This window comes from Heterodontus francisci, chromosome 11 (genome assembly GCF_036365525.1).
Source record: "Heterodontus francisci isolate sHetFra1 chromosome 11, sHetFra1.hap1, whole genome shotgun sequence".
In the NCBI taxonomy this organism is placed as follows: Eukaryota; Metazoa; Chordata; class Chondrichthyes; order Heterodontiformes; family Heterodontidae; genus Heterodontus; species Heterodontus francisci.
Genome location: NC_090381.1, coordinates 21609807 through 21637626, shown reverse-complemented (window position 1 = coordinate 21637626; position 27820 = coordinate 21609807). Strand labels below are relative to the sequence as shown.

Below are 27820 nucleotides of genomic sequence, written 5' to 3'. Positions count from 1 at the left end.
AGAAAAAGGTGATAAAACTGGGCAAAAATAGAATGACAGTAAAGTAGGCAGGAATATAAAAGCAGACTGTAAGAGCTTTTACAAGTATATAAGAAAAGTAGAGTAGCAAAAGTAAGCATTGGTTCATTCGAGGCAGAGACAGGAGAAATTATTATGGGGAATGAGGAAATGGCAGAGACGTTGAACATATTTTTTGTATCTGTCTTCATAGTAAAAGGCGCAAATTACATACCAGAAATAGGGGACAACCAAGGGATTTATAAGAGTAAGAAACTTAAGGGAAATAATATTAGAGAAGTATTGGAGAAACATAAGGACCAATAAATCCCCTACACCTGATGGCCTACATTCTAGAGTTCTAAAAGACGTAGCAGCAGAGATAGTGGATACACTGGTTGATTATTTTCCAAAATTTCCTACATACTAGAATGGTCCCAGCAGACTGGAAGTTAGCATCAAACACTGTTATTCAAGAAATGAAGGAGAGAGAAAACAGGGAACTACAGGTAGTTAGCCTAACATCATTCATTGGGAACCAGAGACGGGGGGAGAGAGCGCGCGGGGGGGGAGAGCGCGCGGGGGGGAGAGCGCGCGGGGGGGGAGAGCGCGCGGGGGGGGAGAGCGCGCGGGGGGGAGAGCGCGCGGGGGGGAGAGCGCGCGGGGGGGGAGAGCGCGCGGGGGGAGAGCGCGCGGGGTGGAGAGCGCGCGGGGGGGAGAGCGCGCGGGGGGGAGAGCGCGCGGGGGGGAGAGCGCGCGGGGGGGAGAGCGCGCGGGGGGGAGAGCGCGCGGGGGGGAGAGCGCGCGGGGGGGGAGAGCGCGCGGGGGGGGAGAGCGCGCGGGGGGGGAGAGCGCGCGGGGGGGAGAGCGCGCGGGGGGGAGAGCGCGCGGGGGGGAGAGCGCGCGGGGGGGAGAGCGCGCGGGGGGGAGAGCGCGCGGGGGGGAGAGCGCGCGGGGGGGAGAGCGCGCGGGGGGGGAGAGCGCGCGGGGGGGAGAGCGCGCGGGGGGGGAGAGCGCGCGGGGGGGGAGAGCGCGCGGGGGGGAGAGCGCGCGGGGGGGGAGAGCGCGCGGGGGGGGAGAGCGCGCGGGGGGGGAGAGCGCGCGGGGGGGAGAGCGCGCGGGGGGGAGAGCGCGCGGGGGGGGAGAGCGCGCGGGGGGGAGAGCGCGCGGGGGGGAGAGCGCGCGGGGGGGAGAGCGCGCGGGGGGGAGAGCGCGCGGGGGGGAGAGCGCGCGGGGGGAGAGCGCGCGGGGGGAGAGCGCGCGGGGGGAGAGCGCGCGGGGGGAGAGCGCGCGGGGGGAGAGCGCGCGGGGGGAGAGCGCGCGGGGGGAGAGCGCGCGGGGGGAGAGCGCGCGGGGGGAGAGCGCGCGGGGGGAGAGCGCGCGGGGGGGAGAGCGCGCTGGGGGGAGAGCGCGCGGGGGGGAGAGCGCGCGGGGGGGAGAGCGCGCGGGGGGGAGAGCGCGCGGGGGGGAGAGCGCGCGGGGGGAGAGCGCGCGGGGGGGAGAGCGCGCGGGGGGAGAGCGCGCGGGGGGAGAGCGCGCGGGGGGAGAGCGCGCGGGGGGAGAGCGCGCGGGGGGAGAGCGCGCGGGGGGAGAGCGCGCGGGGGGGAGAGCGCGCGGGGGGAGAGCGCGCGGGGGGAGAGCGCGCGGGGGGAGAGCGCGCGGGGGGAGAGCGCGCGGGGGGAGAGCGCGCGGGGGGAGAGCGCGCGGGGGGGAGAGCGCGCGGGGGGAGAGCGCGCGGGGGGGAGAGCGCGCGGGGGGAGAGCGCGCGGGGGGAGAGCGCGCGGGGGGGAGAGCGCGCGGGGGGGAGAGCGCGCGGGGGGGAGAGCGCGCGGGGGGGAGAGCGCGCGGGGGGGAGAGCGCGCGGGGGGAGAGCGCGCGGGGGGAGAGCGCGCGGGGGGAGAGCGCGCGGGGGGAGAGCGCGCGGGGGGAGAGCGCGCGGGGGGAGAGCGCGCGGGGGGAGAGCGCGCGGGGGGAGAGCGCGCGGGGGGAGAGCGCGCGGGGGGAGAGCGCGCGGGGGGAGAGCGCGCGGGGGGAGAGCGCGCGGGGGGAGAGCGCGCGGGGGGAGAGCGCGCGGGGGGAGAGCGCGCGGGGGGAGAGCGACAGGGGGAGAGAGACAGGGGGAGAGAGACAGGGGGAGAGAGACAGGGGGAGAGAGACAGGGGGAGAGAGACAGAGGGAGAGAGACAGAGGGAGAGAGACAGAGGGAGAGAGACAGAGGGAGAGAGACAGAGGGAGAGAGACAGAGGGAGAGAGACAGAGGGAGAGAGACAGAGGGAGAGAGACAGAGGGAGAGAGACAGAGGGAGAGAGACAGAGGGAGAGAGACAGAGGGAGCAGAGCCGGCGGGGGGGGGGAAAAAAATCGAAAAATGACAGTGACGTCACAGTAGACAGAGAAAGCAGGGAAACAGAAAGCTGTCCAGGGTGAGTGTACAGGTAAGCTTTTAATTTAATTTAATCTAAAGTAATCAAATATAAAATAAGACTTGATCGATTCAGTAGTATATAAACTAAAAACTAAAGCATATTTTATAATAGAGCGAGAGAGAGAGAGACCGAGACCAGCAGGGAGTGGATTCACTCAAATTCAGTCAACTTAATACACAAGTTGCATTATTATTAGCATTTATCAGTATTGTAAGGTTTACTAATAGTAGTAAGGTTTATTAGAATTGGCAAGCTTTATTAGCATTGGTCTACAAATTTGTATAATCAAGAAAAATATAATTTTAGTTGAAGGTGGTACTAGCAATTAATAAGCACAGTAAATTCTACGATATGTAGGAATTATTCTCAGCTAATTAAGAAAGTAATTAAAGTAAATTAACTAATAGCATAAGTAAAAATGGCAGGACAGGTGTTATGTTGCAGCTGTGGTATGTGGGAGCTCCTGGATGCCAAGGCAATCCAGGACAAACACATCTGCAGAAAGTGTGAACAGCTAGGGGAATTCCGGATCAGAATTATTGATCTGGAAGACAAACTGCAAACATTGCGCAACATAAGGGAGCAGGAAAAATACCTGGACACTTTGTTCTGGAGGATGGTCACACCTCTTGGAACAGGATTATCTGTTTTGATCTGCAGTGAGGGACAGGAGGATGTGACTGAGTGAGGCAGCAGACAGTAGTGGAAGAGCCTCAGACTTTTCAATTGTCAAACAGGTTTGAGGTGCTTTCAACCTGTGTGGATGAAAGAGAGGTCTGCAAGGTGGATGAACAGACTGGCCATGGCACTGTGGTACAGGAAGCCATTCAAGTCGGGAGAGCTAAAAGGAATGTAGTGGTAGGAGGGGATAGACACTGTCCTGTGCAGCCACGAGCGTGACTCCAGAAGGCTGAGTTGCCTGATAGGGTTTGGGACATCTGCTCAGGGCTGGACGGGAACTTGCACTAGGAGGGGGAGGATCCAGTTGTTGTGGTCCATGTAGGTACCAATGACATAAGTAGGACTTGGAAAGAGGTTCTGCTTCGACAGTATGAGGAGTTAGGCAACAAATTGTAGAACCTCAAGGGTAATCATCTCTGGATTATACCTGAGCCATATGCCAATTAGCAGAGGGCACATAAGATTAGTGAAATGAATACGTGGCTCAAAGACTGGGGTGGGAGAAGTGGGTTTCAGTTCATGGGGCACTGGCACCAGTACTGGGGAAAGTTGGGGCCTTTACCGTTGGGACGATATGCACCTGAACAGTGCTGGGACCAGTCTTCTAGCAAACCATATAACTAGGGAAGTAGAGAGGGCTTTAAACTAAACAAGGGGAGGTGGGGGGGGGGGGGCGGGGAAGAGGGATCATGCTTGGGTAGATGTAGCAAATCAAGGGGTAGAGTCAAGGCAGGAGAGCAGAATAGTAATTTGGGAAATGAAGGTCAGAGAGTGGCAGGAAGGGACAAAGAGAAAAAAATCTAAGATCACACCAACAGTCAAGACTCGATGTTACAAAGATAACAAAAAGACAAAACTAAAGGCTCTGTATTTGAATGCAAGTAGCATTTATAACAAAGTAGACGAACTGATAGCGCACATTGAAGTAAATAAATACGATCCGATAGCCATTATGGAGACATGGCTGCAGGATGGCAAGGATTGGGTCCTCAATATTGAGGAGTATATAACATTCAAGAAGAGTAGGAAGCTAGGTAAAGGTGGAGGGGTAGCACTGTTAATTAAGGGTGGCATTGGTGCAATAGTTAGAGATAACTTGGTTCAGGAGATCAGGATGTAGAATCGGTTTGGGTGGAGATGAGGAATAGTAGGGGGAAAGAAGTCACTAGTCACTAGTGGGAGTGGTCTACAGGCCCCCTAACAGTAACCACAATGTAGGACGAAGTATCCAAGAAGAAATATTGGGTGCTTGTGATAAAAGGACGGCAATAATCATGGGTGATTTTAATCTACATATAAACTGGAAAAATCAGATTGGCAATAGTAGCCTGGATGAGGAGTTGATGGAATGCTTTCGAGATAGTTTCTTAGAGCAACACATTCTGGAACCAACCAGAAAGCAGGTTATATTAGACTTGGCATTGTGTAATGTGACAGGATTAATTATTGACCTCAGAGTAAAGGCACCTCTAAGTAGCAGCGACCACGATATGATTGAATTTTATATCCAGTTTGAGAGAGAGGAGTGGGTCCAAGACTAGTATTTTAAAATTAAATAAGGGCAACTATGTGGGCATGAAAGCTGAGCCAGCTGAAGTGAACTGGGTTACTAGGCTAGGAAACAGATCAATAGAGAAGCAGTTGCAGACATTCAAGGGGATATATCAGAAAACACAGAATAAGTATATTCCTATTATAAAGAAAAATTCTAAGGGGAGGACCCACCATCCGTGGTTAATTAAAGAAGTTAAGGAAAGCATCAAACTTAAGGAAAAAACATATAATTGTGCCAAGATGAGTGGCAGGTCAGATGATTGGTCAGAATACCAAGAACGGCAGAGAATGACTAAAAGGTTAATCAGGAGAAAGAAATTAGAGTATGAGAGGAAGGTAGCTAGAAATGGAAAAATGGATAGCAAGAGTTTCTACAGTATTTGTAAAGGAAAAAAGTAAAGTGAGTGTTGGTCCTCCAGAGAGTGAGAATGGAGAGTTAATAGTAGATAATAAGGAAATGACAGATGAAATGACCAAATATTTTGCTTCTGTCTTCACTTTAGGGGATACTGAAAACATTCCAGTAATAGCTATAAATCAGGAGGTGGAAGAGAGGAACTTGGTGAAATTACAATCATCAGGAAAGCGGTACTGACTAAACTAATGGAGCCGAGAACTGCCAAGTCTCCACTTCCCGATGGGCTTCATCCTAGGGTCTTAAAAGAGGTGGCTAATGAGATAGTAGATGCGTTGGTGTTAATTTTTCAAAATTCGCTGGATTCTGGAAAGTAGCAAATATAACCCCTCTATTCAAGAAGGCGGAGGAGGCAGAAAATAGGTAACTAAAGGCCAGTTAGCTTAACTTCTGTCATGGGGGAGGTGTAAGAATCGATCATTAAGGAGGCTATAGCTAAGCACTTCGGAAAATACAAGGTAATAGGGAATAGTCAGCATGGTTTTGTGAAAAGGAAATTATGTTTAACCAATTTATTGGAGTTCTTTGAAGGAGTAACATGCACTGTGGATAAAGGGGAGCCCGTTGATGTACTGTACTTGGATTTCCAGAAGGCATTTGACAAGGTGACACATAAAAGTTTATTGTGCAAAGTAGGAGCTCATGGTGTAGTGGGTAACATATTAGCATGGATTGAAGATTGGCTGGCTGGCAGAAAACAGAGTATGCATAAATGGGTCCTTTTCTGATTGGCAGGATGTGACGAGTAGAGACCCGCAGGGGTCTGTGCTGGGGCCTCAACCTTTTACAATTTATATCAATGACTTAAATGAGGGAAGCGATGACATGGTAGCTAAATTTACAGATGACACAAAGATAGGTAGGAAAGTATGCTGTGAAGAGGATATAAGGAGGTTGCAGACCGATGTAGATAGGTTGAGTGAGTAAAGATCTGGCAACTGGAGTATAATGTGGGAAAATATGAAGTTGTTCACTTTGGCAAGAAGAATAAAAATGCAGAGTATTTCTTAAACAGGGAACGACTGCAGAATTCTGAGGTGCAGAGGGATCTAGGTGTTCCAGTGCACGAGTCACAAAAGGTTAGCATGTAGGTACAGCAAGAAATAAAGGCGGCTAATGGAATGCTTTCCTTTATTACGAGAGGAATTGAAAATAAAAGGATGTGATGCTTCAGTTATACAGGACATTGGTGAGACCACATCTCGAATACTGTGTGCACTTTTGGTCTCCTTATTTAAGAAAAGATGTGAATGCGTTGGAGACAGTTCAGAGGAGGTTTACTTGACTGATACCTGGAATGAGTGGGTTGTCTTATGAGGAAAGATTGGACAGACTGGGCTCGTTTTCACTGCAGTTTAGAAGAGTGAGGGGAGACTTGATTGAAGCATATAAGATCCTGAACGGTCTTGACAGGGTGAATGTGGAGCGGATATTTCCTCTTGTTGGTGAGTCCAGAACTAGGGGGCACAGTTTGAAAATTAGGGGTCGCTATTTTAGGACAGAGACAAGGAGAAATTTTTTCTGAGGGTTGTGAGACTTTGGAATTCTCTGCCTCAGAAGGTGGTGGAGGCGGGGTCACTGAATATTTTTAAGGCGGAGGTAGATAGATTCTTGTTAGGCAAGGGAATCAAAGATTATTGGGGATAGATGGGAGTGTGGAATTCAAGACAGAAACAGATCAGCCATGATCTTATTGAATGGCGGAGCAGGCTTGACGGGCTGAATGGCCAACTTCTGCTCCTAATTCGTATGGTATGGGAAAATGTTGGAATCTATTATTAATGAAGTCTTAACAATGCACTTAGAAAATCACAATATCAGACAAATTCAACATGGTTTTACAGAAGAAAAATCATTTTTGACAAATTTATTAGAGTTTTTTGAGGATGTTAACTGGGAGGGTAGATAAAAGGGAATTAGTAAATGTAGTATACTTAAATTTCCAAAAGGCATTCGATAAAGGTGCCACACAAAAAGCTTAATACGCAAGATAAGGGCTCATAGAGTTGGGGGTAATATGGGTAGAGGATTGGTTATTGGACAGGGTGTAAAGAGAATGGATAAATGGGCGTTTTCATGTTGGCAGGCTGTGATTAAGTGGAGTGTTGAAAAGGGTCAGTGCTCCGGCCTCAGCTATTGATAATCTATATTAATGACTTAGACAGAGAGACCGAGAGCAATGTATTAAGTTTGTTGACGATACAAAAGATAGGTGGGAATATAAGAGGGCAGAAAGAGGCTGCAAAGAAATATAGACAGGTCAAGTGAATGGACAACAAAGCGGTAGATGGAGTATAATGTAGGGAAGTGTGAGGTATTCACTTTGGTAGTAACAGAAAAGCAGAATATAATTTAAAAGGTGTGCAACTTCTAAATGTTGAGGGACTTGGGTGTGCTCGTACAAGGAACACAGAAAGCATGCAGGTACAAAAGCAATTAGGAAGGCAAATGGCATCTTGGCCTTTATTGCAAGGGGATTGGAGTACAAGAAGAAAGAAGTCTTGCTACAATTGTACAGGACTTGAGAGACCAGACATGGTGTACTGTGCACAGTTTTGGTCTCCATATCCAAGGAAGGATAGACTTGCCTTGAAGGCAGTACAGCAAAGATTCATTGGATTGGTTCCTGGGATGAGACAGTTGTACTCGGATGAGAGACTGAGTAAATTGGGCCTATACTCCCTGGAATTTAGATGAATGAGAGGTGATCTCATTGAAACATACAAGATTCTGAAGGGGCTTGATAGGGTAGACACAGAGAGTGTTTCCCCTGGCTGGAGAATCTAAAACAGGGGGCACAGTCTCATTTAGGACTGAGATGAGGAGAAACTTCTTCACTCAGAGTTGTGAACCTTTGGAATTCTCTAATCCAGAGGGCTGTGCAGGCTCCATCATTGAGTAGATCTCGAAGGAGATTTTTGGTCTCAGGGAATCAGAGAATATGGGGAGCAGGCAGAAAAGTGGAATTGAGGCAGATCAGCCATGATTGTACTGAATGGCGAAGCAGACGCGTGGGGCCATTTGGTATACGCCTGCTCCTATTTAGGTTAGGAAAAGGAAAATAAAGGCCATGTAAAAATACACAGTTCAATGCAGTTGTGACTATTTGTCATTTCATACTTACCTGAGAAAGTTTTAAGATTAATAACTACATTAAAATTTACATTGTGTACAGTAGTAATACATTCATTTTAATTTAATTAACCTTTGAATTGAAATTGAAACTTAAACCCGGCTGAGGTAGTGTTATTCTATCACTTTCCAAAGTCAAGGAATATAATGTGGGAGCACATAATACAACCAGTAAGCCAAAACAAAATGAATAGGGTACGTCCCATTTGATCGTTAGGCATGCTACAAAATTACCCAGATAACCGATATCAAAACCACTCTGTGGAACATATGGCTCAAGATTTGCCTATGGGGGATAGACACGTTAAACCCAAAACAAAATATCCAGAGTTTAAAAAAAAACAATTCAACAATAACACTGTTCAGAAATAAATAGAACTGATATTTCTCTTTTCCTGTACCTGTCTCTTTACTGGCCTTCCATTCTCTGTTCTTCCAGTTACCTTCCATTTCTTTCTTTCTATGGTTTTTGTATTTTTTTCTGGATATTTTTCCTCAGGTTCAGTATCACAGAGCTCAGTGAATTTAAGTGAACCTGTGTGCCCTACACCAGCAATGTGTCTTCATTTGATCAATATTTTAGGTAAATTAAGCAAGCCCAGGGGTCAGAGGAACAGGAAAAGGCCATTCAGCCCCTCAAGTCTGTTCTACCATTCAATTAGATCCTGGCTGATCTATATCTCAACTCCATCTACCTTTGTTGATTCCATAACCTTTGCCTGACAAAAATCGATCAGTTTTGAAATTTACAATTACTACCCAACCCCCATCCAGCCTCAACAGTTTTTTGAGACAGGATTCCAGACATCCACAAGCTTTTATGTGAAGTAGTGCTTCCTGACATCACCCTGAATCCCCTGACTCTAATTTCCCTTGTTCTGGACTCCCCCACCATAGGAAATAGTTTCTTCTATGTACCCTATCAAATCTTTTAATCATCTTAAACAACTAAATTAGATTACCCATTAATCTTCTACATTCAAGGAAATACAAGCAAAGCCAATGCAGTTGGTGTTCAAAAATGTAACCCTTTTAACCCCAGTATCATACTGGTGAATCTGAACGTCATCGCCTCCAAGGCCACTATAACATTCCTTAGGTATGGTGCTCAGACTGACTATAGTACTCCAGATGCAGTCTGACCAGAGCTTTATACAACTGTAACATAGCTTCCTCTAATTTATATTCCAGCCCCCTTGATATAAAGGCCAGCATCCATTAGGCTTTTCAATTATTCCTAGACCTGTCCCAACAGCTATTAGTGATTTCTGGACTTGGACCTATAAATCTCAATGCTCATCTACAGTGCCTATCTTTTTGCCACTATCTTTCTTAAGTCCAAAGTGGATGACTTCAAATTTTCCCATATTGAACTCCATCTGTCAAAGCTTTACTCACTCACTTAATCTATCAATGTCCCTTAGCAATTTTCTGCTCCAATCCACACTATCTACTGTGCCACCTAACTTGCTGTTGAGAAATCTTAGATATACGGTTCTCTATTCTGTCATCCAAGTCACTTATAAATATAACGAAAAGTTGCGGCCTTGTACAGATCCTTGGGGACACCGCTAGTCATATTCTGCCAACTGGAGAACATATCTATTATCCCTACTCTCTGTTTCTTACCTTCTAACCAATTCCCTATCCAATCCGATAGGTTAACTTCAATTCCATCACTCTCATTTTGGTTGACAATTGCTTATGTGACCTTGGTGAATGACTTCTGGAAGTTCATGTAAATAACAAAACGGAGAACCCTCAACATTGTATTCCCATTTACAGGATGCATCACATGTTCTCATGATTTTATTTGACTTCAGAAAGTGGTAGAATAAACAAGCTCATCAGGCTGCGGCTTAGGATGTAAAGTAATAGTACTGACGTCAGATGTATTGGGCTTTAAACATATACAGTAACAGTACTGAATTTAAACTGCGCATTTACAGTTACAGACTTAGCTATTCTTAGAATAATGGAAAAAGGCACTCTGCTGTGCCAGTGCAATAACTGGTTCTTGAAACATGGTCCCATATGTCTGATGTGGTTTTTCACTACTACCTAGCCCCTGATGTGGCCTATCACTGTTTCAGAACAACTGTTGGAGAAAGTCAGCCACAGATATACTATTCAAAATCCTTTGAAGATACACTGTAATAAACTGGTCAGCATTTCAGGATCTCAAAAAGGTGTTTGGCTGTACAAATTCAACAGTAGAACTGAAAAACATCAACCTGTCTGTCTGTACCTAACTGCATAAAACACCACCTCAGTCACTATACGTCAGAAAATGCATCTTAATATCCTCAAAGTGAACTTTTGCTGAAGAAACTAATGAATATTCCTCGTAGCTTAAGGAAGCTGTTAGCAGACCTCCATCCAACCCTTCCAGTTTTATTTTACAACATTCACATTCAGCAGTTTCAGACCTTTGGTATCTTCATGTGAGGTGAGGGTATCTTTACTGAAGGAATAACATCAGTTATTGAAAAGCCTGTGACTTCATCCGCAGCTGTGTAACCATGGAGATAGGCAAATGATGCATCACAGGATACAATTCTTCCCTAAAGAAAGAAACAATAATTTTCATGTGAAATAATCAAAAAGTGATTGCAACATGCATGTATTTGGGCATCCGGGAACTAGAATACATAGGGTAGTTAGATGGCTGGGAAATAATTATAGTACGTTAGAATTTTTTTTTCCAAAAATATACTTTATTTATAAAAATCTGTAAAAAATACATTACAAACCAGTTCAAACTTGACATTTCGATAAGTGCAATACAAATCAGTTTCCTCACAACTCTTGCCATTCCATTTTACATGCAATGTACATTTGCATTACACAGCAAAAACATATTTGATGCATACAGCCCGAGGGGTTTTACATGGGTTCCAGCCCCTCAGTATACTATGGCAGGAGGACATTAAACAGTGGCCTTTCCCCATTAAGCCTTTGCGGCGACTGCCCCAAGTGTCCCTCAGCACGTAATCCTGAACCTTGTCCTGGGAGAACAACTTTTTTTCCCCAAAAATATGCTTTATTCATAAAATCAAAACCCACCCTTCTCATTTCAGTTTTCTATAAAACTGAAGAAAAAGAAACAACTAGCATTTATTCAGCTCTTTACCACACTCAGGATGTCTCAAACCACTTTACAACTAATGAATTATTTTGTTGCTGTTACGTAGGCAAACACAGCAGCCAATTTGCATACAAGGACCCACAACCGTAAATAAGAACAATCAGTTAATCTAATTCTGGAGATGTTGGTTTCAGAAGAAATGTTGACCAGGACATTTGAAAAAAGTCCCTGTTTTATATCAAATAGTACAGTATGACCTTCAAAATCCACCTGAACAGCATGATCAAAGACCATTCAGGAGTTTCAGCAAACACTGTGAAACAGGGTTTAAATATTCAACTGCGGTTCACAGCTGAGTTTAATTTTGTACCTCCCACTTGTGTTTGCCTCCCAAGTACACCAGACATTCTTAAAAAAGACAAACATTAAAAAAAAAATTACTCATTTCCTTCCAGTTTGTTCTAGATCAACAACTTTATCGACCTGCAACGTGTTACTGTGTAAAGCCCAACAGTCTTGCCCTCCAGCTGATTGAACCGGTTCAGCGACACATTGATTTTAAAATTTTCATCCTCATTTTGAAATCCCTCCATAGCCTTGCCCCTTCTTATCTCTGTAATCTCCTCCAGCCCTCAAATACTTCAAAATATCTGCACTCCTCTAATCTTGCACATCCCTGATTTTAAATCACTCCACCACTGGTGGCCGTGCCTTCAGCTACCATGGCCCGAAGTTCCGGTATTCCCTGCTTAAAGCTCTCCGGCCTCTCTACCTCCTTTATGACACTCCTTAAGACCTACCTCTTTGACTAAGCTTTTGGTCATCTGACTTAATGTCTCATGTGGCTTGGCGTCAAATTTAGTTTGATAATGCTGTGAAGTGCCTTGGCACGTTTTGCTACATTAAAAGATGCTATATAAATGCAAGTTGGTGGTGAACTAGCCTATATTGTGGCACACTACTGCTTGACATGTGAACTTACGCTGCCTGTGAACGTGACAGAGGCAGTAAATCGCTCTACAGGTTCCATCACCACAACACAGCAATGCCTGTCTTCATCAGTCATGCGTTTCATCCAGACTGACACTGGGATCTCCACTCCACCATTGCCAATAATGTCAATCTGGAAATGAGAACACAAGCCATAATGGTGAAATTATGAATATTATTGGAAAGTAGTTTACTCAAAAGGACACAGTGAAATTTATTGCTTTATTTCATCTTTTTTGAGTTGGAGAGGATATATAGATATTCTCTTCTCAATTCTGGGTTTCTTGCCACTATACACCAAGAAGTAGTGGCATGTTCCCTGGTTAATGCCATTCCAAAATCTGCTAATTGGTGTACAACATAAGTTCAAAATGACTTTCTTTCCCACTTCTCCCAAATTAATCTGAATGTCGCAGCCTTAATAAAAATTTCAGTGCAATTAAAACATGGAACTCTACAATAAATTGTTCAATCCATAGTTGCTACGACATGCAATTGTGAAGCTTAATACATAGAAGTCCTTCTAATTGCAATGCTCAGTTCACAGAAATTCCCTAGCACAAGGTCAAAGCTTGCTTTGCTCCACTTTCCCCTTCTCACCTTGTGTGAGTGCAATGCTTAATCTATGTTAAACCCCTCCCTTCAGTACAAGGTTTAAATGTACAATGGTTCTCCTGCTCCCATAGTGCAGCCCTTAGAACCTTTGGCTCCTGCCTCTTTGTGAGGCTCTGTTCAAATAGCCTTTCTTCTGTTTGTGAAAACTAGTTCATACGAACTTTAGTCAACAATGACCCTTCGACAGTGAAATAATTCATTAGTCTGAGTATCACATCAGAAACATGGGGAGACATCCACTGAATGTGTTTATTTGGTCACATACCACTTTTCCTGAAATGGTCACGACTTGCCCATCAACTTCTGGATGTTCTTCACACAGCACCTCTTCCAGCACATGATTGGACTTCGATACAAGTAAAGATAATTTCTGACCAATCAGCTCTTTGCTACTGTAACAAAGCAGCTTACAAGCCATGTCATTGGCCACTAATATCTATGGGGTACACAGAAAGAACAAACGGACATCAGAACAAGGTACACCATACTAGAAAATCACAAGTGTCTCACTAAGAATTCACACCATCATGGGGAACAGATACAGCTAGATAACTCTAGGTAATTGGATTCATGGCTCTTATCCTCAAGAAGATTATTCTAACAGGTCGATAAAAGAGATGGGGAGAAGAAGGGGTGAAGGGGGGGGAAAGAGGATGCTGCAAATTCATCCAAAAAAGTTTAACCTTTCCTGGCTTAATTTCAAAAAAGGAGCCAGGAGAAGGAGGAGCTAATGGGAGAAATGCACATCATTCACAGGGGTAAGTGAATTTTAACAGTATTTCAGGGGAAGCGTCATCTACTCAGACTTCACACGCTGCAGCAAATATTCCCAGCTCAGTTTGTGCAATAGTAGGAGCTGCCAAGTATATGAATGCAAGATTTGAATCTGAATCAGTATGGCCATAAGACACTACGTTGCACATACAGGCCTTAGCCCAATAAGGTAGATCAGCTGCAAATTCGCAGTTTGAGGCATTTATGACAAATAATTTGGAAATATACGACCTAAAAAAAGGTGCTAGAGCACAAGAGAAATCTAGTCGTTAAACACACACACACACACACACACAAAAAGGTGCAGCACAATTTTCCATTTCTTTAATGCTTAAACTCGCCACGAGTGCCAAAGCATTCAGATCCTGAGATAAAGTCAATGTTGTACAAAACCATCCTGCTTCAGTATGTGGGGCTGATACAGAAAAGTCCAACCGATCTATGTAAATACAAGGGTCCGTTCCAGCACTGGTCCCTTTCCAAACAGTCTCCCCAAGATTATGCACACATAACTTACTGCAAATTCATAGTGGCTCTACCTCTTCCATTCCCTCACCCCAAACCATATTTTCTCAGCTTGTTTGAATTTAATTTCTCCAAAGCTATATGTGGTAAGTACATGGTAAAGGTATACAGTAAAGGCTGAAAGATTTGAGTTCATCTTGTACCTCTGTAGTCAAGCCATCTATTGTAAGGATGGCTTTGTTAGGGTTGCGGACTGCAGCAGGGAGAGTAGAATTGCCATCACCCCCGAGAAGATTCCAAAAGTTGCTGGATATATTAGAGGCTGACCCAAGGCAAGAGAAGGAACCACTAAGATCGGTCAAGAGAAGGTTTCGAGAGGCCACAGAGGAGTAACTGTAGGAGTTCAGAGATTCACCTGTTGGAAGTAAGCAAGGAATAATTGGCAAGGTCACGCCAAATTTGGTCACTTTTTGTCTTCATATTATCTAACTTTCGTCTCCCCATACAAAACACAAGCAACTTAACATGTCTAGGGGAAAGGAATCTAGGCCAATCCACACAACTTCTTCCTTAACTTGGAGAACAGCTGGTCAGTCACTACCACACATCTACTCACTACCATGCAAGCAACCCTCAGCAAGGAATACAAACAACAGGGACACCTACACCATCCTCAGCCAATCTGAGCATAATGAACCTTATGCCTTTGCCTGAAGGCCAGAATACACAGCAAGGTGGTAGGGAAAATCTTCCGGATTTCATGATTACAGGAGATGTGCAATACTGAGGGTTGGAGGACAGTTGTACAGATCGATAGTGATTGAATCTAGGAGAAGTGGAGGACTACCAGGGTCTGAAAGTATCGGGAAAGAGGGTTTTTCAGTGTGGCTGGAGGTTACCCCCCATTCTCTAGGGTGGAAATTGGGAAATGGAGCATGGTCAAGGAGACTGGAGTAATGAGAGATAGTGCTGACCAGTGTAAAAAGAGGGTAGTACTGTGAGTGGGATTACTGCAAGGGGAATTATGTCATTGGGATCAGGAAGAATCGGAGAGGAATAAGGGGAGATATAGAAGTAAGTAAGGCAACATTTTTAAAAACTGATTTCTCAGCGCTGATCCACTAACTTTTAGTTGATTAAAGCTCAGTACAGGTTTACTGCATGCATTTACGAAACTGTTAGATAATAAGTGTGCTGACTTCTGAAGTGAAATTGTTAGATCAGTCTTCAGGTTATAGAAAAAAATCATACAAATCTAAATATACTGTCAAACCTTATACTGTGTAGCCTGAAATTGAATTCTAATTCATCACATGAATTTGCAAACAAGGCTGTACAGTGCTACAGTAGAATCCTAAGCTGATTTTCCTGCTGTGCACATTTACTAACAGATCAATCTGCATTTCAACTCATTTAAGTTTGTTGCAAATTGCAAAGTTACATGTTTCCAACCAAATAGATCTTCCAGCACATGCTACAACATAAGAAAAACCTACCTGTAAAAGACTCCAGGTTCCAGTGGGTACCTGGAGATACCTTGTGGAGTGCAGACTTTGCTATCCAGGGAAATGTTTTGCTGAGATCAAATGAATCATTTAACTTCTTTTCAAGTCCAAACAGGGCTGCTCTCGCCCTCTTGCCTTTTTCCAAACTGTCACATGGAGATAAAGCTCTGCGTCTGCCATCCAAGGAGCCAAGGAGTTTCAACTCCATCTTTTGCACGGCATTTACTGTAAAGTACCAATGCTATCATTCACCTAAAGTACAGATAGAGAACAGTCAGAACAGATAACAGAAATACAGAAACCTTACACAAAATTATGGACATTATTCCAAGTCAGCTATACATAATTATTAGAAAAAGTACGAAATACAGCCTTAAGGGGGAGGGAGGGAGAGGGTAGGAGGGGGCAAGGGGAGAGAGGGGAATGGGGGCAGGCCAGGGGAGATAGGGGGAGGCCAGGGAAATGGGGGTGAGGGTGGGGGCGGAGAGAGGCCAAGGGAAGGTGGGGGGGGGGGAGAGGAGACAAGCCAAGGGAAGGGGGGGGGGGTGGAAAAGTCAGGCCAAGGGGAGCGGTGGGGGGGGGGGGGAAGAGACAGGCCAAGGGACCGGGGGGGGGGGGGGACGGGGGACGGGGCAGGCGAGGGGACGGGGGACGGGGCAGGCGAGGGGACGGGGGCGGGCGAGGGGACGGGGGCGGGCGAGGGGACGGGGGCGGGCGAGGGGACGGGGACGGGCGAGGGGACGGGGACGGGCGAGGGGACGGGGACGGGCGAGGGGACGGGGACGGGCGAGGGGACGGGGACGGGCGAGGGGACGGGGACGGGCGAGGGGACGGGGACGGGCGAGGGGGACGGGGACGGGCGAGGGGACGGGGGCAGGGGAGGGGACGGGGACGGGGGCAGGGGAGGGGACGGGGACGGGGGCAGGCGAGGGGACGGGGACGGGGGCAGGCGAGGGGACGGGGACGGGGGCAGGCGAGGGGACGGGGACGGGGGCAGGCGAGGGGACGGGGGCAGGCGAGGGGACGGGGACGGGGGCAGGCGAGGGGACGGGGGCAGGCGAGGGGACGGGGACGGGGGCAGGCGAGGGGACGGGGACGGGGGCAGGCGAGGGGACGGGGACGGGGGCAGGCGAGGGGACGGGGACGGGGGCAGGCGAGGGGACGGGGACGGGGGCAGGCGAGGGGACGGGGACGGGGGCAGGCGAGGGGACGGGGACGGGGGCAGGCGAGGGGACGGGGACGGGGGCAGGCGAGGGGACGGGGACGGGGGCAGGCGAGGGGACGGGGACGGGGGCAGGCGAGGGGACGGGGACGGGGGCAGGCGAGGGGACGGGGACGGGGGCAGGCGAGGGGACGGGGACGGGGGCAGGCGAGGGGACGGGGACGGGGGCAGGCGAGGGGACGGGGACGGGGGCAGGCGAGGGGACGGGGACGGGGGCAGGCGAGGGGACGGGGACGGGCGAGGGGACGGGGGCAGGCGAGGGGACGGGGGCGGGCGAGGGGACGGGGACGGGGGCGGGCGAGGGGACGGGGACGGGGGCGGGCGAGGGGACGGGGACGGGGGCGGGCGAGGGGACGGGGACGGGGGCGGGCGAGGGGACGGGGACGGGGGCGGGCGAGGGGACGGGGACGGGGGCGGGCGAGGGGACGGGGACGGGGGCGGGCGAGGGGACGGGGACGGGGGCGGGCGAGGGGACGGGGACGGGGGCGGGCGAGGGGACGGGGACGGGGGCGGGCGAGGGGACGGGGACGGGGGCGGGCGAGGGGACGGGGACGGGGGCGGGCGAGGGGACGGGGACGGGGGCGGGCGAGGGGACGGGGACGGGGACGGGCGAGGGGACGGGGACGGGGGCGGGGACGGGGGCGGGCGAGGGGACGGGGACGGGGGCGGGCGAGGGGACGGGGACGGGGGCAGGCGAGGGGACGGGGGCAGGCGAGGGGACGGGGACGGGGGCAGGCGAGGGGACGGGGACGGGGGCAGGCGAGGGGACGGGGACGGGGGCAGGCGAGGGGACGGGGACGGGGGCAGGCGAGGGGACGGGGACGGGGGCAGGCGAGGGGACGGGGACGGGGGCAGGCGAGGGGACGGGGGCAGGCGAGGGGACGGGGACGGGGGCAGGCGAGGGGACGGGGGCAGGGACGGGGACGGGGGCAGGGACGGGGACGGGGACGGGGACGGGGACGGGGGCAGGGACGGGGACGGGGGCAGGCGAGGGGACGGGGACGGGGGCAGGCGAGGGGACGGGGACGGGGGCAGGCGAGGGGACGGGGACGGGGGCAGGCGAGGGGACGGGGACGGGGGCAGGCGAGGGGACGGGGACGGGGGCAGGCGAGGGGACGGGGACGGGGGCAGGCGAGGGGACGGGGACGGGGGCAGGCGAGGGGACGGGGACGGGGGCAGGCGAGGGGACGGGGGCAGGCGAGGGGACGGGGGCAGGCGAGGGGACGGGGGCAGGCGAGGGGACGGGGGCAGGCGAGGGGACGGGGGCAGGCGAGGGGACGGGGGCAGGCGAGGGGACGGGGGCAGGCGAGGGGACGGGGACGGGGGCAGGCGAGGGGACGGGGACGGGGGCAGGCGAGGGGACGGGGACGGGGGCAGGCGAGGGGACGGGGACGGGGGCAGGCGAGGGGACGGGGACGGGGGCAGGCGAGGGGACGGGGACGGGGGCGGGGACGGGGACGGGGGCGGGGGCGGGGACGGGGACGGGGACGGGGACGGGGACGGGGACGGGGACGGGGACGGGGACGGGGACGGGGACGGGGACGGGGACGGGGGCAGGGACGGGGACGGGGACGGGGGCAGGGACGGGGACGGGGACGGGGGCGGGGACGGGGGCAGGCGAGGGGACGGGGACGGGGGCAGGCGAGGGGACGGGGACGGGGGCAGGCGAGGGGACGGGGACGGGGGCAGGCGAGGGGACGGGGACGGGGGCAGGCGAGGGGACGGGGACGGGGGCAGGCGAGGGGACGGGGACGGGGGCAGGCGAGGGGACGGGGACGGGGGCAGGCGAGGGGACGGGGACGGGGGCAGGCGAGGGGACGGGGACGGGGGCAGGCGAGGGGACGGGGACGGGGGCAGGCGAGGGGACGGGGACGGGGGCAGGCGAGGGGACGGGGACGGGGGCAGGCGAGGGGACGGGGACGGGGGCAGGCGAGGGGACGGGGACGGGGGCAGGCGAGGGGACGGGGACGGGGGCAGGCGAGGGGACGGGGACGGGGGCAGGCGAGGGGACGGGGACGGGGGCAGGCGAGGGGACGGGGACGGGGGCAGGCGAGGGGACGGGGACGGGGGCAGGCGAGGGGACGGGGACGGGGGCAGGCGAGGGGACGGGGACGGGGGCAGGCGAGGGGACGGGGACGGGGGCAGGCGAGGGGACGGGGACGGGGGCAGGCGAGGGGACGGGGACGGGGGCAGGCGAGGGGACGGGGACGGGGGCAGGCGAGGGGACGGGGACGGGGGCAGGCGAGGGGACGGGGACGGGGGCAGGCGAGGGGACGGGGGGGGCGGACGGGGGGGGCAGGCGAGGGGACGGGCAGGCGAGGGGACGGGGGGGGGCAGGCGAGGGGACGGGGGGGGCAGGCGAGGGGACGGGGGGGGCAGGCGAGGGGACGGGGGGGGGCAGGCGAGGGGACGGGGGGGGCAGGCGAGGGGACGGGGGGGGCAGGCGAGGGGACGGGGGGGGGGGCAGGCGAGGGGACGGGGGGGGGGGGGCAGGCGAGGGGACGGGGGGGGGGGGCAGGCGAGGGGACGGGGGGGGGGGCAGGCGAGGGGACGGGGGGGGGGGCAGGCGAGGGGACGGGGGGGGGGGCAGGCGAGGGGACGGGGGGGGGGGGGGCAGGCGAGGGGACGGGGACGGGGGGCAGGCGAGGGGAGGGAGGGGAACAGGAGAAGGAATCATGAGCAGGCGGAAAGCTGCGGCCAGTTTATGTACCACATAAGAAAGGCTAAGCGGTGCTCGTGCTTATCGCCGCCCTTTGGGATCCGTGGCTTGGGCCCCACTCCCTCCTACCTGCCGATCCTGACCCCCGCTTCACTCAAAGCCGCCATTCCCCACTTCGGGCCCGCGCTTCACCGCCAAATTCCATCCCAACCGCTGGGCGCCACGGTCTGACTGACAGCGGAACTGACCAATTGCATGCTGAGCGTGCGCGTCAGCCAATGAACAGCGCCTGGAGGCGGGGTTTGGCGGTCCAGCTTTCTTGGAGACGAACGCGTGGTTTCTGTTACCATGGGAGCAGGAGGAGGGAGTTCAAAGGGCGGGCTGGAGCGGGGTCATGTGGTTGTGCTCTCACCTTGGTAAAGAAAGGTTGCTGACGGGTTTGAAGTCACTCAGTTGCTAATCTTTTTTAACATATCTGCTTTTCATCTGGCAAAATGTTAGATTCAGCATGGTAATTGGAATTTCGTTAATTAGGAACAGGAGTTGCCCATTTAGCCCCCTCAACCTGTTCCACTGGTCAATAAGATCATGGCTGATCTGTATCTCAACTCTATCCCTTAATCCCCATCTAACAAAAATCTATCAATGTCAGTTTTGAAATTTTCAGTTAACTCCCAGCCTCAACAGCCTTTTGGGGGAGAGTGTTCCAGATTTGCACTACCCTTTGAAGAAGTGCTACCTGACATCACCCCTGAACAGCCTAGCTCTAATTTTAACATTTTCACACCCATGTACCACCCCTGCGCCCCACCCCCCCCCCCCCCCCCCCTTGTTCTGGACTCCTCCACCAAATCAAGTAGTTTCTATCTTCTCTTGCCAACTCCTTTAATCAACTTAAGATCACCCCTTAATCATCTCTATTCAGAGGAATACAAGCCTGGTTTATGCAATCTGGCCTCATAATTTGACCCTTCTAGCCCTAGTATCATTCTGGTCCATCTGCGCTGCACCTCCTCCAAGGCTAGTATATCCTTGCTGAGGTGTGGTACCTGGAACTGAACACAGTACTCCAGATGCAGTCTAACCAGAGCTTTATGCAACTGTAACCGCTGGGTTGAGCACTACCTAGAACTGTACTCCAGGGAGAATGCTGTCACTGAGACTGCCCTCAATGCAGCCCAGCCTCTACCAGTCATGGATGAGCTGGACATACAGCCAACCAAATCGGAACTCAGTGATGCCATTGATTCCCTAGCCAGCGGAAAAGCCCCTGGGAAGGACAGCATTACTCCTGAAATAATCAAGAGTGCCAAGCCTGCTATACTCTCAGCACTACATGAACTGCTATGCCTGTGCTGGGACGAGGGAGCAGTACCCCAGGACATGCGCGATGCCAACATCATCACCCTCTATAAAAACAAAGGTGACCGCGGTGACTGCAACAACTACCGTGGAATCTCCCTGCTCAGCATAGTGGGGAAAGTCTTTGCTCGAGTCGCTCTGAACAGGCTCCAGAAGCTGGCCGAGCGCGTCTACCCTGAGGCACAGTGTGGCTTTCGTGCAGAGAGATCGACTATTGACATGCTGTTCTCCCTTCGTCAGATACAGGAGAAATGCCGTGAACAACAGATGCCCCTCTACATTGCTTTCATTGATCTCACCAAAGCCTTTGACCTCGTCAGCAGACGTGGTCTCTTCAGACTACTAGAAAAGATCGGATGTCCACCAAAGCTACTAAGTATCATCACCTCATTCCATGACAATATGAAAGGCACAATTCAACATGGTGGCTCCTCATCAGAGCCCTTTCCTATCCTGAGTGGTGTGAAACAGGGCTGTGTTCTCGCACCCACACTTTTTGGGATTTTCTTCTCCCTGCTGCTTTCACATGCGTTCAAATCCTCTGAAGAAGGAATTTTCCTCCACACAAGATCAGGGGGCAGGTTGTTCAACCTTGCCCGTCTAAGAGCGAAGTCCAAAGTACGGAAAGTCCTCATCAGAGAACTCCTCTTTGCTGACGATGCTGCTTTAACATCTCACACTGAAGAATGCCTGCAGAGTCTCATCGACAGGTTTGCGTCTGCCTGCAATGAATTTGGCCTAACCATCAGCCTCAAGAAAACGAACATCATGGGGCAGGATGTCAGAAATGCTCCATCCATCAATATTGGCGACCACGCTCTGGAAGTGGTTCAAGAGTTCACCTACCTAGGCTCAACTATCACCAGTAACCTGTCTCTAGATGCAGAAATCAACAAGCGCATGGGTAAGGCTTCCACCGCTATGTCCAGACTGGCCAAGAGAGTGTGGGAAAATGGCGCACTGACACGGAACACAAAAGTCCGAGTGTATCAGGCCTGTGTCCTCAGTACCTTGCTCTACGGCAGCGAGGCCTGGACAACGTATGCCAGCCAAGAGCGACGTCTCAATTCATTCCATCTTCGCTGCCTTCGGAGAATACTTGGCATCAGGTGGCAGGACTATATCTCCAACACAGAAGTCCTTGAAGCGGCCAACACCCCCAGCTTATACACACTACTGAGTCAGCGGCGCTTGAGATGGCTTGGCCATGTGAGCCGCATGGAAGATGGCAGGATCCCCAAAGACACATTGTACAGCGAGCTCGCCACTGGTATCAGACCCACCGGCCGTCCATGTCTCCGTTATAAAGACGTCTGCAAACGCGACATGAAATCGTGTGACATTGATCACAAGTCGTGGGAGTCAGTTGCCAGCATTCGCCAGAGCTGGCGGGCAGCCATAAAGACAGGGCTAAATTGTGGCGAGTCGAAGAGACTTAGTAGTTGGCAGGAAAAAAGACAGAGGCGCAAGGGGAGAGCCAACTGTGCAACAGCCCCAACAAACAAATTTCTCTGCAGCACCTGTGGAAGAGCCTGTCACTCCAGAATTGGCCTTTATAGCCACTCCAGGCGCTGCTTCACAAACCACTGACCACCTCCAGGCGCGTATCCATTGTCTCTCGAGATAAGGAGGCCCAAAAGAAAAGAAAGAAACACAATTTCCACCTCTTTATATTCCAGTCCCCCTTGAGATAAAGGCCAACAATCCTTTAGCCATTTCATTTTTTTTAACCTTTCCACTAGGTTTCAGTCATTTCTGTCCATGGACCCTAAATCTGAGCTTCTCACAGTTCCGAGCTTCTCACCATTTAGAAAATACTCTGATCTATCTTTCTCAGGTCCAAAGTGGATGACCTCACATTTCCCCTCATTGAACTCCATCTGCTACAATTTTGCCCACTCAGTTTATCTATATTCTTCTATCTGCTCCCAGCAACACAATTTACTGTGCCACTTAACAGTGCAATCAGCAAACATTGATATACAGCTCTCTTCCTTCATCTGCGGCTTTTATAAATATAATGAAAAGCTGAGGCTCCAATATGGTTTCCCTGGGAGACACCACTAATCACATCCTGCCAAATGGAGTACATACTTTTATGATTCCCGTGGAGACCACTAAAAGCGAAAAGAATCCAATCCACCGATTGACCCCAATTTAAGAAACCAAACAGGCAAGATTTCTCTTTAATATATTATACTTTAACAATCAAACCAATTAAATTAACATAAATTAAACATGAAGCAACAGAAAGATCACAGTCAATATATATGTTACAAATGACTCCTTAACTATCGTATACAACAGAGATGGGTCTCGGTTTCACTGGGCATCCAGCATATTTGATAACTATAACAGTCACACATTTCTTCATAACTCTGAAGTTCCTCAGGTAGATTTTCAGCCCCTTTCTTCAAGGATTTAGCAACTGTTCTTCTGACAGCAGTTCCCTCTCAATCCAAACTCCACGGGTGCGGTCTTCATCCTTTAGGTAACAGAAACAACTCCTGGATTCAGTGTTCACTTTCTTCCGCTTGCTGGCGCTCCACTCCTGCTTGGTCTGCCCGATCTGCGGCGGACTCTCTCCTTTTATCTGGTTCTAACCAGTGACAGTTTTCCTGGAAACCTTAAGTTGTTTTTCCGGCTTCTGTTTCAGTTTTCATTTCCGCTTCTGTTTCAATTCTAGTTTCCTTCTCAGTTAGGGTCTAAAAAAAAGCTTTGCAACTATGGATTTCAACACATTTCCCCCAGTAATATGGTAGTAACAAGAATAGTCCCAGGGATGAGGAACTTCAGTTATGAAAATAGATTGGAGAAGTTGGGACTGTTTTTCTTGGAGAAGAGAAGACTGAGAGGAGATTTGATAGAGGTATTCAAAATCATGAAGAGTCTGGACAGCGTGGCTAGGGAAAAAATGTTCCCCTCGTGAAAGGATGGAGAACGAGAGGGCACAGACTTAAAGTGATAGGCAAAAGAAGCAAAAGCAATATGAGGAAAAAATTCTTCACAACTTCTTCACCAAGTGAGGATCAGGAATGCAAATCGAAGCCTTCAGAAGGGAATTAGACTGTTATCTGAAAAGGAAGAATGTGCAGAGTTAGGGAGAGAAGGCGGAGGAATGGCATTAGGTGAATTGCTCTTTCTGAGAGTTGGTGCAGACACGATGGACCAAATGGCCTCCTCCTGCTCTGTAACAATTCTGTGATTCTGAATAGTTGAGAAATACAGCAAGTTCGTAACATCATTAACATTTTAACAAATAGCTTATTGCAACCTTTTCATATTCCACAATTATACATATTGTATTTACAAAATCATAAGGGCTTAACAAATAACAAACCCAAGTAAATGTGACAATTAGGATTCAAACATCATAGAATTATCATAACCCCAGGGCCTTCCTTCTCTTTTACTTCCCTGCTTTAAACTCTGGATACAGCATGCTTTTTCCTGCAATTTTCAGTGTAAATGACTGTAACATCAAACTCCAATGAAATAGCCGAAGGTTCTGTGTTCTGAACATTTCTAGAAACACAAGTGGATTGTGATCTGCATAAACCAATATTTCTCCCTGACTATTGGTTACATATATCTCAAACTGTTGTAAAGCCAGTACAAGTCTTAAAGTTTCTTTCTTGATAGTCGAGTACATTGTTTGATTTTTATTGAGCTTCCTAGAGAAGTAGCTAACAGGCCGTTCCATACCATCATCATCATCTTGGAGCAGTACTGCTCCTACCCCTACATCACTGGCATCAATAGCCACCTTGAATGATTTGTTAAAGTTTGGGGTTGGTTCTTTTATTAAAATGGCCTTTTATTTCTCAAATGTGTTTGGCATGACTCTGACCATTCGAACTTCACATTCTTCTTTAATAGTTTAGTCAATGGAGTGACTACCATGCTGAAGCTAGGGACAAATTTCCTGTAGAAGCCACACATACCCAGAAACTGTAACACTTCTTTCTTTGCCGTGGGTATAGGAAAATCTATTATCGCCTGCACCTTGGCCTCTCATGGTAATACCTGAACTTGATCAACGATACGTCCTAAATAAGTGACCTTGGCATTGGCAAACTCGCTCTTTGCAGGTTTTATGACAAAGTTAGCTTTGGCCAGCTTGTCAAACAAAGCTCTTAAATGCGGACATGATGACATGATCAGTCTAGCTGTCACTGTACACCAAAAGTCATCGATGTACAAAACACAATTACTCAATTTGGCAATCACCCATTGATCAATCTTTGAAATGTGGCCAGTGCATTTATCATACCGAATGGCATGACTTTATACTGGAACCGACCACCTGGTGTCACAAAAGCAGATATCCCTTTAGCTTGATCAGATAAAGCAACTTGCCAATATCCCTTCAGAAAATCAATCTTGCGAACAAAAGCAGACCCCATCCTATCAATACAATCCTCAAGCCTTGGGATCAGATAGGAGCCCATCTGAGTTACCGCATTAACCTTTCAGTAATCTACACAGAACCTTTGAAAACCGTCTGGTTTTGGTATTAAAACAACAGGAGAATTCCAACTTGTTTGGCTGCGTTCAATGATATCATTATGTTACCATCAAGTGAGGAGGGGTCGAAGGGTTCCCCTCTTGTCCCTCTGCTTGTTTGACCGCAACAGTGTTTTTAAAAAAAGTGAATGTACTTGCCATTCAGTGAGTGTTTCACCATTTATGAGCTATGATCATAAAAGAACCAATCAGACAGATTTTCTTGAGTTTAACAAAGAAAGAGGTTAGCTTTATTGTACTTAAACTGATCTAAGTAAAATAATAATCTATGCTCCAAATTTCAAACACACACACACACAGACACGAGGTTCACACACTCACACACACACGAATAGGTTACAGAGTGAGGAAGGATAGATTGGTTGGATTAGAGCCTGGAGAAATAAAAAGGGTATACAGTCTGTGGAGGTTGGTTACTCTGTTGTCATCCAGATGAACTCAGTGGTCCTGAGGCCTCCGGCTGATAGATGTGGCCAGCAGATTCGGTGGTCCTCCCGGAAAACAGCGATGCAGATGAGTTCCTTCATAGGGTCTTTGCCACAGTGATGGGCTTAGGTGGTTACGGCTAGCAGGCAGGGTTCAAAACTTGCCAGGTGGACTGGGGGGAGAGAGACTGAGAGAGGGACCTGATTTGGGTCTCTTCTGACCAGCCTCCAGTTGCTTGTCTGCTGCAGAGAGAGAAAACCCAGCTTAAAACACACAGATGATGGGCATGTCACATGATGGCTCAATGTGTATTTCCTCTTGCAACTTAATTAGTTCATGTCTAGGAATTCCCTTCTCTCAATCAGGGTCCCATTGTTTAAGTGAATGGTTCATCTCCGCCAGTTTAATGTCCCAAGTGTTTGCCTTTAAATGTCTTGTTAATGGGGACTGGCCAGGTGATGCACTTCAAACCTCCTAAGTCATTGTTCTGGAAGGGACTGGTCAGACAATTTGACTCACTCTTGATGCATTGGAATGTAGGGGATTTTGATGCAAGCTTTGGTGGCCACTTTAGCTGCTAGCAGTCACCTTTTTAAAAATTTTAATTCAGATTTCCAGCCAATGGATTAAAAAATCATCATTTGGCATAGCACATGTTCATGACACATTACTTAACATGTATTGGCCCTGACTTTGCCACTTTACTGGGACTGAGTCTGCAGGGGTTTTGTTTAATTGGTTTAGCTTCCCCTACATCAACCTCATGAATCGCCAGAGAAGTGCAACCTGCCTTATCTGCACATACCTGGCTTATATTCCCTCAATAGGTCAGTTATGTCTTTCCTCTGGTGATCAGGTAGGTATTGTAGCACCTCATCCAGACCCTCTAACAAGTCTGTGTTCACCAATTTTGCTGCAGAGAGGCTCAATCTAGGAACACTAAGTCTCAGACTCATCCTCTGGTTTATCACAGGCACCAGTATTACCATCTACATTCTCTACCACCTGTGCTACACCTACAGGCTGACTATGCTCATGGACATAGTACCTCATCAGCTTATTCACATGACACACCCTTTGACTTTTCCGACTGTCTGGGGTACTAACTAAATAGTTCACCTACTGAGTTTCCTTTTGATGAACTAAGGTCCAGTAAATCTAGCTTTCAATGCTTCACCAGGCAAAGACAGCAAAACTAGCACCCTATCTCCAGGTTGAAAACTATGTGCCTTAAGGTGTTCTATCTACTTGGGTTTTCATCACCTGCTGAGAAACCTGGTGCCATTCTCTGGCCATCCTACAAGCTTTTGAGAGTCTCCCTCGGAATTCTGACATATGGTCTAAGAGGAGTTTCCTCCTCCTGTGCCAAAAATCTCTCCTTCATGCCCATCAACCAATCCAAATGAACTGAAACCAGTAGACTCATTTGGTGTGTCCCTGGTTGCAAATAACAAAAATGATATCTCTTTATCTCAATCATGGGGATAACCAAAACTGTAGGCCCTAATCATACTCTTCAGGGTTTGGTGATATCTCTCCAAAGCATCTTTGGACTCCGGGTTCTTAGCAAGCGACTTGAGCTGCTTCACTCCTAAATTACATATGATCTCCAGAAATACAGCTGATATGAAATTTGACCCCTGGTCAGACTGAATTTATTTTGGCAACCCATACCTAGTGAAAAACTGGACCAACTCCTCAATCACAACTTTCACTATGATCTTTTTCAAAGGTATTGCCTCTGGAAACCGAGTGGATAAATCCATGATGGTCAGGAGATACTTGTGACCTGACTTTGTCGAGGGTAAGGGTCCAATACAATCCACAGGAACCCTACAAAATAGTTGTCAAATGCAGGTATTGGTATTAATGGGACTGACTTAATTGAAGGCTGTGGCTTCCCAATCATCTGAGATGTGTGACATGTCTTACAGAAATCAACCACGTCTCTGTGAAGCTTCGGCCAGTAAAAATGCGCCATTA

General features: G+C 49.9%; 1 protein-coding gene across 5 annotated transcripts in view; it reads right to left on the bottom strand.

Annotated features, from left to right (window-relative positions):
* Positions 1 to 19741, bottom strand: part of pask (PAS domain containing serine/threonine kinase) — an 88069-nt gene extending 68328 nt beyond the window's left edge. For all 5 annotated transcript variants that reach the window (XM_068041789.1, XM_068041787.1, XM_068041788.1 and 2 more), the window contains exons 1-6: positions 19652 to 19741; positions 15633 to 15893; positions 14340 to 14551; positions 13163 to 13333; positions 12275 to 12415; positions 10634 to 10768 (exon numbers count right to left, since the gene is read on the bottom strand). In XM_068041789.1, coding sequence (XP_067897890.1) covers positions 10634 to 10768; positions 12275 to 12415; positions 13163 to 13333; positions 14340 to 14551; positions 15633 to 15849 — 876 coding nt within the window. In that variant the 5' untranslated portion in view covers positions 15850 to 15893; positions 19652 to 19741. The remainder of the gene's footprint in view (positions 1 to 10633; positions 10769 to 12274; positions 12416 to 13162; positions 13334 to 14339; positions 14552 to 15632; positions 15894 to 19651) is intronic.
* Between the last annotated feature and the right edge of the window lie 8079 nt (positions 19742 to 27820).